Source organism: Oncorhynchus nerka, linkage group LG10, assembly GCF_034236695.1.
Source record: "Oncorhynchus nerka isolate Pitt River linkage group LG10, Oner_Uvic_2.0, whole genome shotgun sequence".
NCBI classification, from domain to species: Eukaryota; Metazoa; Chordata; class Actinopteri; order Salmoniformes; family Salmonidae; genus Oncorhynchus; species Oncorhynchus nerka.
The window spans coordinates 69770689-69784980 of record NC_088405.1 but is presented as its reverse complement, the minus strand read 5'-3'; the positions used below and the strand labels follow the sequence as shown (position 1 = coordinate 69784980).

The window sequence follows — 14292 nt, the reverse complement described above, 5'->3', positions numbered from 1 at the left end:
GGTTCCGCCTAAAATAAGTTACTTTGCTACATTTCCTGTTTCTGGAACGCAACATAACATTTGAACCCACGACCATATACAATATCTAATTACAAAAACACCGACAATTGGCTTAAGTCAACGAATATCCCGTTGATATGAAAATCAGAAATGTTCTAATTATAATGTTAGTTAGGCATCTGAAAGTTTCCCCGTTTCTGTAGAAAGGGAAAGGTTAGGTAAACGACCAACCGTTCATTTGTATTATTCAAGAAATGTATTTTTATTTATCTAAACTGTGGACACATTATTACTTATATTTTCGTTTTGGATAAATCAAAAATCACGATCAACAAGCATGTTTTGTGTCAGGCGGAAGACAATTGATCTTTAGTTCGTCTATGGGGATGGTTTGAACGTTACACAACATTATCCTCTTTGGTATATCAAATAAAAATATATATTTAAAATCGCGTAGTTTAGACAACGTTGACTTAATGTCTAATCACTGTTTTAATCGATCTTTAACACACACAGTGAGCACTGAGATAATATGCAAATGTACATCATGAAAGTACTGCATTTGTTTTCTATGTAACAATTTCTACAATCCTGCCAGGACATCGACAGACAAATGTGGTGCAGCGTTCTGTCTGCTACGACCCGTCTACTGTCCGTCAACAGCGGGTTTACAAAGCATCAGCCCTTTAAACCCAATAAGAACACATTTACTTCTTACACGTTACTTTTTCCCCGAATGTGAGGTGAGTGTCTATCTCTTCATATGTGCACAGAAGTTACATGTTTTCAGAATAGAGCAGAACTTTGGGTTGCGTTTAGCTAGCATATTAGCCACTTTAGCGTAATATATCGAGGCTGCAAATTTCCCTTTGCAAGATGGCGGCTTGCTTGAGAATTCAAAGTGAATAATTGTAGCAAACAACACTGTCGTTTCGCAGCATCCGATGTTTTCATGTACTTTATAAAGTTCAAGTATGCTGTATTTACACATTTATGGGAGATGAATGCTAATTCGTCGATTTTAAACTAAAACGAAACGTACATATACTTTAATTCAGCAACAAGCAATTGATATTGTAAGCTAGTTAGCTTACCCAGTTAGCATACAAGCCAACAAGGCAAACACCAGAGGAAGGTGTAAACTGCAACGAGCATTACATTTGTCAAGTTGCTATTGATGTTTGCAGCTGTATCTTGTTTAATACGTTTAGACAATAATAACTATTAATTGATTTCACCTTATGTAAAAAGGTTCGCTCCATACAGCAGTATCTGCAAACTATTTAGCTAAGCTAGCTAGGTAATCATGTTATGTAGGCCAAGTAGCTAGGTAGCTATTATTGTAAACGTCTGTATAACCAACATCATCAAAAAACCGAAAAGTAACCATTTGCATCTTTCATGGAGACACTATCCATGGTTAGTCAATAAATTGCGCTAATATGATCTTAGTGTGGTTTGTTGCAATATGTGATTGTTATTTATTCAGCATCAACAGTAGGGTTTGTCGTTGCAGCTGTAATTCAACATCTGGTCCTGCCTGTCAACAAACTGGTATTAAAAGATAAGAGTCATATTAGATATTATGTTCTCTATTGATGAGAAACTCACTACTGAGGAGAATGTAAACACTTTCACTGTCAGCTGGCCTAAAGATCCAGACTCCAATCATCCCGTTTATTTACAAAGTGCACACTTCACCTGTTTCGTCTCCTCTAATATGTCCTCATTGATTTTTACTTTGTTACATTAAATTAATGAGGAAGAGACTCATTATAATAAGTGGAAGAGATGCATTCAATACTTTAATTGGTGTTTGTGATGTTGCATTGCCTTAGGTTTTATAACTGTTACATTCCGAATGGAAGACAATTATTGTGCTGTCCTTGTAGGCATGCAGAACAAGCATGAGAAACACTGGGGCCTTGTTTGTGCTTGTGGTCGGCGCAATTTGTTTTCTGTAGCCTCTATCCAAACTGTATCAGATATGGTTTACAATCAGATAAATTAGAGGACCAGATTTTTTTTTTAGGCTAGGTGTTGTGTAGTTTCATTACAGGTATGAATTTGGAGAGAGTTTCAGCAGCATTTTATGCCATCTTATTGTTTTAAGCATTTTGAAGTAAAAACTAAAAGGCAACTGCAGAGATTTGGAGAGCAACTGTGGAGATTATTTTTTCTTCTTCTTTTTTTCCCCCCACCTTTATTTAACCAGGTAGGCTAGTTGAGGACAAGTTCTCATTTGCAACTGCGACTTGGCTAAGATAAAGCATAGCAGTGTGAACAGACAACACAGAGTTAAACATGGAGTAAACAATTAACAAGTCAATAACACAGTAGAAAAAAAGAGTCTATATACATTGTGTGCAAAAGGTTTGAGGAGGTAGGCGAATAATTACAATTTTGCAGATTAACACTGGAGTGATAAATGATCAGATGGTCATGTACAGGTAGAGATATTGGTGTGCAAAAGAGCAGAAAAGTAAATAAATATAAACAGTATGGGGAACAGGTAGGTAAAAATGGGTGGGCTATTTACCAATAGACTATGTACAGCTGCAGCGATCGGTTAGCTGCTCAGATAGCAGATGTTTGAAGTTGGTGAGGAAGATAAAAGTCTCCAACTTCAGTGATTTTTGCAATTCGTTCCAGTCACAGGCAGCAGAGAACTGGAACGAAAGGCGGCCAAATGAGGTGTTGGCTTTAGGGATGATCAGTGAGATACACCTGCTGGAGCACGTGCTACGGGTGGGTGTTGCCATCGTGACCAGTGAACTGAGATAAGGCGGCGCTTTACCTAGCATGGACTTGTAGATGACCTGGAGCCAGTGGGTCTGGCGACGAATATGTAGCGAGGGCCAGCCGACTAGAGCATACAGGTCGCAGTGGTGGGTTGTATAAGGTGCTTTAGTAACAAAACGGATGGCACTGTGATAAACTGCATTCAGTTTGCTGAGTAGAGTTTTGGAAGCTATTTTGTCGATGACATCGCCAAAGTCGAGGATCGGTAGGATAGTCAGTTTTACTAGGGTAAGTTTGGCGGCGTGAGTGAAGGAGGCTTTGTTGCGGAATAGAAAGCCGACTCTAGATTTGATTTTAGATTGGAGATGTTTGATATGAGTCTGGAAGGAGATTTTACAGTCTAGCCAGACACCTAGGTCACCATCCAGGGTGGTGATGCTAGTCGGGCAGGCAGCGAACGGTTGAAAAGCATGCATTTGGTTTTACTAGCGTTTAAGAGCAGTTGGAGGCCACGGAAGGAGTGTTGTATGGCATTGAAGCTCGTTTGGGCCAGAAGTATACAGAACAGTCTGCGTAGAGGTGGATCAGGGAATCGCCCGCAGCAAGAGCAACATCATTGATATATATATAGAGAAAAGAGTCGGCCCGAGAATTGAACCCTGTGGCACCCCCATAGAGACTGCCAGAGGACCGGACAGCATGCCCTCCGATTTGACACACTGAACTCTGTCTGCAAAGTAGTTGGTGAACCAGGCAAGGCAGTCATCAGAAAAACCGAGGCTACTGAGTCTGCCGATAAGAATATGGTGATTGACAGAGTCGAAAGCATTGGCAAGGTCGATGAAGACGGCTGCACAGTACTGTCTTTTATCGATGGCGGTTATGATATCGTTTAGTACCTTGAGCATGGCTGAGGTGCACCCGTGACCGGATCGGAAACCAGATTGCACAGTGGAGAAGGTACGGTGGGATTCGAGATGGTCAGTGACCTGTTTGTTGACTTGGCTTTCGAAGACCTTAGATAGGCAGGGAAGGATGGATATAGGTCTGTAACAGTTTGGGTCCAGGGTGTCTCCCCCTTTGAAGAGGGGGATGACTGCGGCAGCTTTCCAATCCTTGGGGATCTCAGACGATATGAAAGAGAGGTTGAACAGGCTGGTAATAGGGGTTGCGACAATGGCGGCGGATAGTTTCAGAAATAGAGGGTCCAGATTGCCAAGCCCAGCTGATTTGTACGGGTCCAGGTTTTGCAGCTCTTCCCCTCAACATGCTTGTGTTTTTTTTTTTTTTTGCTGTCCGTGGGGCGACGCACAATTGGCCTAGCGTCGTCCGGGTTAGGGAGGGCTTGGCCGGTAGGGAAATCCTTGCACTGTTTTTATTTCTTTACTTACCTAACACCTTTTTTTGCACTGTTGGTTAGAGCCTGTAAGAAAGCATTTCACTGTAAGGTCTACACCTGTTGTATTTGGCGCACGTGACAAATAAGCTATGATTTGATTACTGTCAATGACATTTATTTTGGAGGGAAACTGCAAATTCCACTATTTTTCCTAATCCTTATTGTGGCTAGCTTCACAACACAACCCAGTCAGGTCGAGCCTCACTAGCCAGATTAAGCTATCTGGCTGCTTATAACGTTAGCTTTGGGCACCAGGGTTAAGTAGCTGGCTAGCTATTTTTTTTTCATGAACTGGAGTTCAATTTTAATAGGCGAACTACTGGCAAGTGGCTACCTAGCTATTACTTACTCACAAGGATTCCTAAATCATTGCTAAGAATAGGGAAAATGACTGCAGTTTCTACTGGTCATTGGTTTCAGACTGGTTGTATTGGTGCTAGCTAGGTACCAAGCTAAAGCTAGCTAGCTACCCCAGAAGTTGCGGTCAAACAAATAATGCTTTATTACCAACGTGGTATTGTAAACGTGTCGTTCATGGCGGTGTTTACTTGTTTGCAGACTTTTTGTACAGCTTTGACAGTGCTACTGATAGTAATGGTGGCGCTTGGCTTGCACCTGCAAATTCAGAACACACAACATTCTATAATAGAACTGTGTTATTTGACGTGTCAGGTGAAAGCTTTTTTAACGCGTCAAATAGTGTGATTTGACATGTATTTTTTGACACGCGAAGGCCCAAATGTATGTCGTGAAGCTAATAGCAGTAACGCTTTTACTGTATAACTCTGGAAGGGCAACATCTCTGAAAAATAGCTCACTTGTTTGTGTGTACCGGTGCTCGACCAGTCGGTGAAAGCCAACATCACAAACGACAGAGAACGGTTGATTGTCAAGGGCAATGAATTCCATTATCTTGGTGTTAATGGATTTCGCCTTTGAGTTGTCTTGCTGATATGTTCTTCCTCTTTCAAATGACTGCTCGATCCACACAGCAGACATTGTGGGCTAGGTTAGGAATGCTGTTTTTCAGGTGTAGCGCAACATTTTATGTGGCGTCATGTCATGTTATGTGGCGTCAGCTTTGATGTCGGTTTTTCACTAGACATCGGGCCAATACCGATGTTGCCATTTTTAGCTAATATCAACCAATTCCGATATGTTCACTGATATATTGTGCATCCCTACTGCACATGCATGAATTTTAAGCCCGAGCCCTACACATGTGTCGGGGTGCCGTCTTTCGGATGGGATGTTAAACGGGTGTCCTGACTCTCTGAGGTTATTAAAGATCCCATGACACTTATCGTAAGAGTAGGGGTGTTAACCCCGGTGTCCTGGCTAAATTCCCAATCTGGCCCTCAAACCATCACGGTCACCTAAGAATCCCCAGTTTACAATTGGCTCATTCATCCCCCTCCTCTCCCCTGTAACTATTCCCCAGGTCATTGTTGTAAATGAGAATGTGTTCTCAGTCAACTTACCTGGTAAAATAACAGATAAATAAATAAAAATTCCCGCAACGTTTAGGCCCTACCCAGGCCCCCTTGCGTCTGGCAATTTTAAGGCACTGCCCAAAATCAGAAATGCTGCATCGGCAAGATCGAACAGCTGCCTCTGGTAAGACAAGGGGTGGCGGTCTGTCTATATTTGTAAACAACAGCTGATGCACAAAATCTGATCAGACAACGATGAGACCAGAGACCTGGCCGTGTGATGCCAGGACAACAACCTCTCCCTCAACTTGATCAAGACAAAGGAGATTGTGGACTACAGGAAAAGGAGGACCAAGCATGCTCTCATTCTCATCGACGGGGCTTGAGAGCTTCAAGTTCCTTGGCATCCACGTTACCAACAAACTAACATGGTCCAAGCACACCAAGACAAGCCTGTTCCCGCCCAGGAGACGGAAAATATTTGTCATGGGTCCTCAGATCCTCAAAAGGTTCTACAGCTGCTCCCTCGAGAACTGGTTGCATCTAACATTTAACATTTAACATTTAAGTCATTTAGCAGACGCTCTTATCCAGAGCGACTTACAAATTGGTGCGTTCACCATCTCTGCCTGGTATGGCAACTGCTCGGCCTCTGGTTGCAAGGCACTACAGAGGGTAGTGAGAACGGCTCAGTACATCACTGTGGCCAAGCTTCCTGCCATCCAGGATCCCTATACCAGGCGGTGTCAGAGGAAGGCAAACGATACCGGAACGACAAGTCTAGTTCCAAGAGGCTTCTAAACAGCTTCTACCCCCAAGCCGTAAGACTCATGAACAGCTTATCAAATGGCTACCAAGACTATTTGCATTGTCCCTCCCCATCTATTACGTTGCTGCTACTCTGTTTATTATTTATGCATTGTCACTTTAACTCAACCTACATGTATATTACCTCAACTAACCTGTGCCCCCGTACATTGACGCTGTACCGGTACCCCCTGTATAAAGCCTCACTACTGTTAAAACAAGTCAAAATGAGGCTCAGTAGTGTGTGTGGCCTCCACGTGCCTGTATGACCTCCCTACAATGCCTGGGCATGCTCCTGATGAGGTGGCGGATGGTCTCCTGAGGGATCTCCTCCCAGACCTGGACTAAAGCATCCGCCAACTCCTGGACAGTCTGTGGTGCAATGTGGCGTTGGTGGATAGAGCGAGACATGATGTCCCAGATGTGCTCAATTGGATTCAGGTCTGGGGAACGGGCAGGCCAGTCCATAGCATCAATGCCTTCCTCTTGCAGGAACTGCTGACACACTCCAGCCACATGAGGTCTAGCATTGTCTTGCATTAGGAGGAACCCAGGGCCAACCGCACCAGCATATGGTCTCACAAGGGGTCTGAGTATTTAATCTCAGTACCTAATGGCAGTCAGGCTACCTCTGGCGAGCAAGAAATGCCACCCCACACCATGACTGACCCACCGCCAAACCGGTCATGCTGGAGTATGTTGCAGGCAGCAGAACGTTCTCCACGGCATCTCCAGACTCTGTCACATCTGTCATGTGCTCAGTGTGAACCTGCTTTCATCTGTGAAGAGCACAGGGCGCCAGTGGCGAATTTGCCAATCTTGGTGTTCTCTGGCAAATGCCAAATGTCCTGCACGGTGTTGGGCTGTAAGCACAACCCCCACCTGTGGACGTCGGGCCCTCATACCACTCTCATGGAGTCTGTTTCTGACCGTTTGAGCAGACACATGCACATTTGTGGCCTGCTGGAGGTCATTTTGCAGGGCTCTGGCAGTGCTCCTCCTGCTCCTCCTTGCACAAAGGCGGAGGTAGCGGTCCTGCTGCTGGGTTGTTGCCCTCCTACGGCCTCCTCCACGTCTCCTGATGTACTGGCCTGTCTCCTGGTAGCGCCTCAATGCTCTGGACACTACGCTGACAGACACAGCAAACCTTCTTGCCACAGCTCGCATTGATGTGCCATCTTGGATGAGCTGCACAACCTGAGCCACTTGTGTGGGTTGTAGACTCCGTCTCATGCTACCACTAGAGTGAAAGCACCGGCAGCATTCAAAAGTGACCAAAACATCAGCCAGGAAGCATAGGAACTGAGAAGTGGTCTGTGGTCCCCGCCTGCAGAACCACTCCTTTATTGGGGGTGTCTTGCTAATTGCCTATAATTTCCACCTGTTGTCTATTCCATTTGCACAACAGCATGTGAAATTTATTGTCAATCAGTGTTGCTTCCTAAGTGGACAGTTTGATTTCACAGAAGTTTGATTGACTTGGAGTTACATTGTGTTGTTTAAGTGTTCCCTTTATTTTATTTTTAAATTAAGGCCTTGTAATTAAGCATTTCACTGTAAGGTCTACACCTTTTTGTATTCGACGCATGTGACAAAACATTATTTTTTACATTTCATTAGCACCTCTATATCGCTCACTCGCTGCCTGCACACTCTGCATGCCCTCTGCTCATAGTGGGTCTGAGTAACCATAGCAACGTTTCTGCTTGGGCTGCTCTGCTCAATGAAGAGACATGAGAGCAGTTAGCTACTTTTCATCACTCTAAACTCAGTCAACTCAAGGAACATTATTTTCTGTGAAGTAAGAAAATATATTTGAGTTTGAAGCACTTCTGACCCTATGTTATGATCTTAGTCAGATATGACTTTACTGCGCAGCAGAGCACAAGGATGGTTCAGCTTCAAAATGTTAGTGATCAATTTAACGAAGCCCTGCCTGTTTCATAGTTATTGATGGAAAAAACAGGCCCTAACCTGATCATAATATCAGGTAGCAGCATTCTACACAGTATATATGCGGGGTACAGTTTAGGTTATTTAAATAGGGTACACAAAACAAAAACTGCAACCTATAATGTGATTGAAATTGTATACTTTAAGTCCAACACTAAGCATGAACATACAGTGAATTTGGAAAGTTTTCAGACCCCTTCACATGTTACAGCTTTATTCTAAAATAGATTAAATTATAATTTTCCCTTATCTACACACAATACCCCATAATGACAAAGTGAAAACGTGTTTTTAGAATTTTTTGCAAATGTATTAAAAATAAACGGATACCTTATTTACATAAGTATCCAGATCCTTTGCATTGAGACTTGAAATTGAGCTCAGGTGCGTCCTGTATAAGGCTGTCTTCACTAAAAATGATCTTGGTCGACTGAAAGTCGTCTGTTCTTTCGACCAATCAAAATGTGTAAATATGTTGTCTATATATGGAAAAATACACAGGGTGTAATAAAATCAACTATATGCATTGAGCTTGTCTGATGCTTTATGGTTTGATGTAATGTGACATTCCTCGAGGGCACATGAAGAAGAGAAAAAAACTTAACCTAACCCAACTCTTCTCCTCCTGGTGGCGTTCGCAAATTATACCATTACTCTCCTGAAGTTGCCGGTAATAGGTTATACGAAGAGCCGGCAACCTTTCTCATGTGGGATGCCAATTTAACTTCTAATTTCTACAGATCTGTGTGCCAGCTATGGTTTTCATATGCAAATCTTTGTGAAACAGTTGAATGTATAGTAATGTCTTCATATCTCAATCATTGTCAAGTGGGCAATAAAAATTCTATACAAATCTAAAATGATAACCTAAAAAGTAACTATTATTGCCATTGCCTACATAATGCCAACAAATTAAAACATTGCAGCCTGCAGGCAGAAAATATCCAGATTTATTTTTTATTATTGTTTTATAAATATATATATATATATATTAATATATTATATATTTATTTATTTTAAGGGGGGGATCCTATAAATTCCATTGCCTGTCTGCAACAAACTTGAAACGTATTAACTTTGGTCCGACCCGATGCTTGCACTAACAAACTTGCAGCATTGTATAAAATATTCTGGGCCCTCAGTTTCCTGCGCCAGTGAGTTCGGGACAGACACAGCTGTAGGTATTTGCGCAAGGGATAAGAAGCAGTGCTTAACTTAGGTAGGAGTTCACCGGAGATGAGTACCGGCTCCTCAAATGTTGTACTGTTTGAGCAGCTGTTCCTCTTATAGAATATTAGCTCAAAAGTATTGTGGAGCTCCTGCACCTACAGTTGAAGTCATACGTTTACATACACTTAGGTTGGAGTCATTAAATCTCGTTTTTCAACCACTCCACACATTTCTTAACAAACTATAGTTTTGGCAAGTCGGTTAGGACATCTACTTTCTGCATGACACAAGCCATTTTTCCAACAATTGTTTACAGATAAATAATCTAACTTCTAATTCACTGTATCACAATTCCAGTAGGTCAGAAGTTTACATACACTAAGTTGACTGTGCCTTTAAACAACATGGAAAATTCCAGAAAATTGTCATTGGTTTAGAAGCTTCTGATAATCTAATTGGCATCATTTGAGTCAGTTTGAGGTGTACCTGTGGCTGTATTTCAAGGCCAACCTTCAAACTCAGTGCTTCTTTGCTTGACATCATGGGAAAATCAAAAGAAATAAGCCAAGACCTTAGAAAACAATTGTAGACCACATGTCTGGTTCATCCTTGGGAGCAATTTCCAAATGCCTGAAGGTACCACGTTAATTTGTACAAACAACAGTACGGAAGTATAAACACCATGGGACCACGCAGCCTCAAACCGCTCAAGAAGGAGACGCGTTCTGTCTCCTAGAAATGAATGTACTTTGGTGCGAAAAGTGCAAATCAGTCCCAGAACAACAACAAAGGATCTTGTGAAGATGCTGGAGGAACTGGGTACAAAGTATCTATATCCACAGTAAAATTAGACCTATATTCACATAACCTGAATGGTCGCTCTGCAAGGAAGAAGCCACTGCTCCAAAACCGCAATAAAAACACCAGACTCCTATTTGCATCTGCACATGGGGACAAAGATTGTACTTTTTGGAGAAATGTCCTCTGATCTGATGAAAGTAAAATAGAACTGTTTGGCCATAATGACCATCATTATGTTTGGAGGAAAAACGGTGAGGCTTGCAAGCCGATGAACAGCTTCCCATGTTGTGGGGGTGCTTTGCTGCAGGATGGACTGGTGCACTTCACAAATTAGATGGCATCATGAGGCAGGAAAAATATGTGGCTATATTGAAGCAACATCAGTCAGAAAGTTGAAGCTCGGTCGCAAATGGGTCTTCCAAATGGACAATGACCCCAAGCATACTTCCAAAGTTGTGGCAAAATGGCTTAAGGACCACAAAGTCCAGGTATTGGAGTGGCCATCACAAAGCCCTGACCTCAATCCCATAGAAAGTTTTGGGCAGAACAGAAAAAGCGTGTGCGAGCAAGGAGGCCTACAAACCTGACTCAGTTACACCAGCTCTGTCAGGAGGAATGGGCCATTCGGGGGTCACCCAACTTTTTGTGGGTAGCCTTCCACAAGCTTCCCAAAACGTTTTACCCAAATTAAACAATTTAAAGGTAATGCTACCAAATACTAATTGAGTGTATGTAAACTTCTGACCCACTGGGAATGTGATGAAAGAAATAAAAGTTGAAATAAATCATTCGCTCTACTATTAGAGAATGATTTCTCTCACATTCTTAAAATAAAGTGGTGATCCTAAGATGGAATTTTTACTAGGATTAAATGTCAGGAATTGTGAAAATGTAGTTTAAATGTATGTGAACTTCCGACTTCAACTGTAAATATAAACAGTACCAGCACCCACAATGAGTCCCGGAACCTATTTTTGTCCACGTCAAGCACGGATGAGAAGTATTCATCTCGGGCTATTTTATGAAGTTGCCTCTGGATCAGAGCATCACATTTTTCCCTTTCACGCTGAGTGGTTATCAAAAAGGAGAGAGCTGGAAAGATTTTTCAAATGTGTTGGGGAGCTATTGTCATTCTCAATGGATGTAAAACAGACAGTTACTACATGATTCCATATGAATTATTTCAAAATTTTGATATCTTCACTATTATTCTGCAATGTAAAAAAAAAATAAGAAAACCCCTTTTTTGATGAGTAGGTGTCCAAACTTATGAGTGTTACTGCTCAAAAACAAAAAAGACAACCGAACAATCCACCAGTCGATTAATCCTTGATGTTTCTATTACTTGATTGGAGTCCACCTGTGGTAAATTTTAAATTGATGTTTTGGAAAGGCACACACCTGTCTATTTAAGGGCCCACAGTTGACTGCATGTCAGAGCAAAAGCCAAGCCATGAGATTGAAGGAATTGACTGTAGAGCTCTGAGACAGGATTGTGTCGTCACAGATCTGGGGAAGGGTACCAAAAAAATGTCTGCAGCATTGAAGGTCCCCAAGAACACAGTGGCATACATTATTCTTAAATCGAAGTTTGGAAGCACCAAGACTCTTACTAGAGCTGGCTGCCATGCTGAGCAATCAGGGGAGAAGGGTTTTGGTCAGGGAGGCGACCAAGAACCTGTTGATTACTCTGGCAGAGCTCCCGAGTTCCTATAAAGATGGGAGAACCTTCCAGAAGGACAACCATCTCACTTGGAGTTAGCCAAATCTCACCTGAAGACTATCATATCATGAGAAACAAGATTCTCTGGTCAGATGAAACCAAGATTGAACATTTTGGCCTGAATGCCAAGCGTCACGTCTGGAGAAAACCTGGCACCATCCCTACAGTGAAGTATATTGGTGGCATTGTACAGATCAACAGCATTGCATAGAAGTATCTCATTGAATTATTTTAACCAATAGTTACGTCATTCACGAGGCATTCATTGTGCTGAGGCAATAGGTAATCTTTGGGTGATAGACGCATTAAGTTAATGAATAAAGTGTTTGGTAGAAATCAGCTTTGAAATCTGCGTTTTTAGCATTATGACTTGCATTACGGTATCACAAACAAGGTACTAGGGTAGTGAATTGATGTTGGCTTTAGCTGTCAGCTAGCAAGGAAAGTTAGCCTGCTAAGCTGGAAGCTACCGGCATCATCTTCCATTGTAAAGTGTTCTGCCTGTGTGGACATTGTTTTGTGAACAGTAATTAACAGGTTCAACATTTCTACATGCAGTGTCATATTATTCAAGTGTGTTAACTACTGTACAGCATGTGTGGGGAGCTAACATGCACCAGCCCAGACTCTCTGTGCAGACTAGCAATGAGTAAGTAGGCAGGCACGTTGTGCACTATAATAAAGGGTCGGCTGCACTGATACAGACACATTTGACAGAAGTAACATTCTAGTACCAAACCGTTTTTCATGTCCTAGTATTGAAAATGTATCGACATTACATCGGTATACCATGCAACACCAGTGTCCCTCTATCTGTCCTACGTCAGGTGGTTTGGGTCTCCAGCCATGCTCCAGCAGAGCCCCTGATCAGTGCAGCAACAGCCCGCCCAGCTCAACCCGGAGCCAGGATGTCCAGTAGCTCGGGCTATCCCCCTACCCAGGGCAGCTTCAGCAGTGAGCAGAGCCGCTACCCATCACACTCTGTCCAGTACACCTTCAGCACCACACGCCACCAACAGGTAAGAAACTGAGCTCAGAAATGTCATTACTCTCTCAAACCTCTTAATGGTGGCACTGCACTGTATCTTACAATTTTTTTTTTTTTTTTTTTACACACCTACTAGCAAGAATTCCTCTCTCCATGCAAATGATTCACTATTGCATGTTAATGCTGAATCCATAATATAATGGAAATTAGAGATTTCAAGATGACATGCCTCGGGATGTGCTCTGGAATCATGCAGACTTCTCTTGTGTTTAAGTGAAAGCATGAGAGTGGCTTGAACAGTCTAAAGGTACAACAATTGAGTTATTCTCAAGTCAGTTTTTTTTAATTACTTTGGCTGCTTTAGTATTATTACAGTGCACTTGTGGATATACTGATCAACCGATTTATCGCCTAATGCTGAAGTGATCACTATAATCAGAGAAGAAGAGAGAGGCCAACTCTTCAGCAGGCGGTGTATTTTTGCTCACCAAGCAAGGAGTTTTTGTATGGAGGTCAGTGAGAGCGTGACGAATTTGGTCAACAGAAAAATGAAAGGGTTATTTGTTACACAAGGTTATTTTATCGAATTTATGTTTTGTAATGCTTAAGTTGTTACGAGTACTGAAATACACTATTTATACAAAACTCTGCTATTTCAGCCACTCCCGTTGTTGACAGGTGTATAAAATTGAGTCCACAGCCATGCAATCTCCATAGACGAACATTGGCAGTTTAAGGGCCTTACTGAAGTGCTCAGTGACTTTCAACGTGGCACTGTCGTAGGATGCCACCTTTCCCACAAGACAGTTCGTCAAATTTCTGCTCTGCTAGAGCTGCCCCGGTCAACTAAGTGGTGTTATTGTGAAGTGGAAACGGCTCAGCCGTGAAGTGTTAGGCTATACAAGCTCACGGAACGGGACCGCTGAGTACTGAAGCGCGTAGAAATCGTCTGTCCTTGGTTGCTTGCCTGCACAGAGCCCTGACCTAAACCCCATCGTGATTCTCTACACTATATTTGCTTGTTTTGTCACTACCTTAAATTAGGGGAACTGTTTTGAATTTTAGCAACTGGGAAATGGTGGAGCGAATTCTGCGTAGTGCACTTTTAACTTTGTTGTTCACATTAGGGATGTTAACAGTCGAGACTCTGGGCCGAGGTGCTAAGTACCTATCGAGGGTCAGATTTCTCTGTGTCTGACCCTTTCGACTTCATCTGAGAATGTTTTTATTTTGGGTTATGAAAATTACTCAGTGTGTAAAACATATGTTTTTGCAT

General features: G+C 42.3%; 1 protein-coding gene across 1 annotated transcript in view; it reads left to right on the top strand.

Moving 5' to 3' along the window:
- Positions 1–595: 595 nt before the first annotated feature.
- The window catches only part of LOC115135922 (nuclear receptor corepressor 1-like), a 124975-nt gene continuing 111278 nt past the window's right edge, over positions 596–14292 (top strand). The window contains 2 exon segments of the mRNA XM_029671140.2: positions 596–743; positions 12856–13047. Coding sequence (XP_029527000.2) covers positions 12937–13047 — 111 coding nt within the window. The 5' untranslated portion in view covers positions 596–743; positions 12856–12936.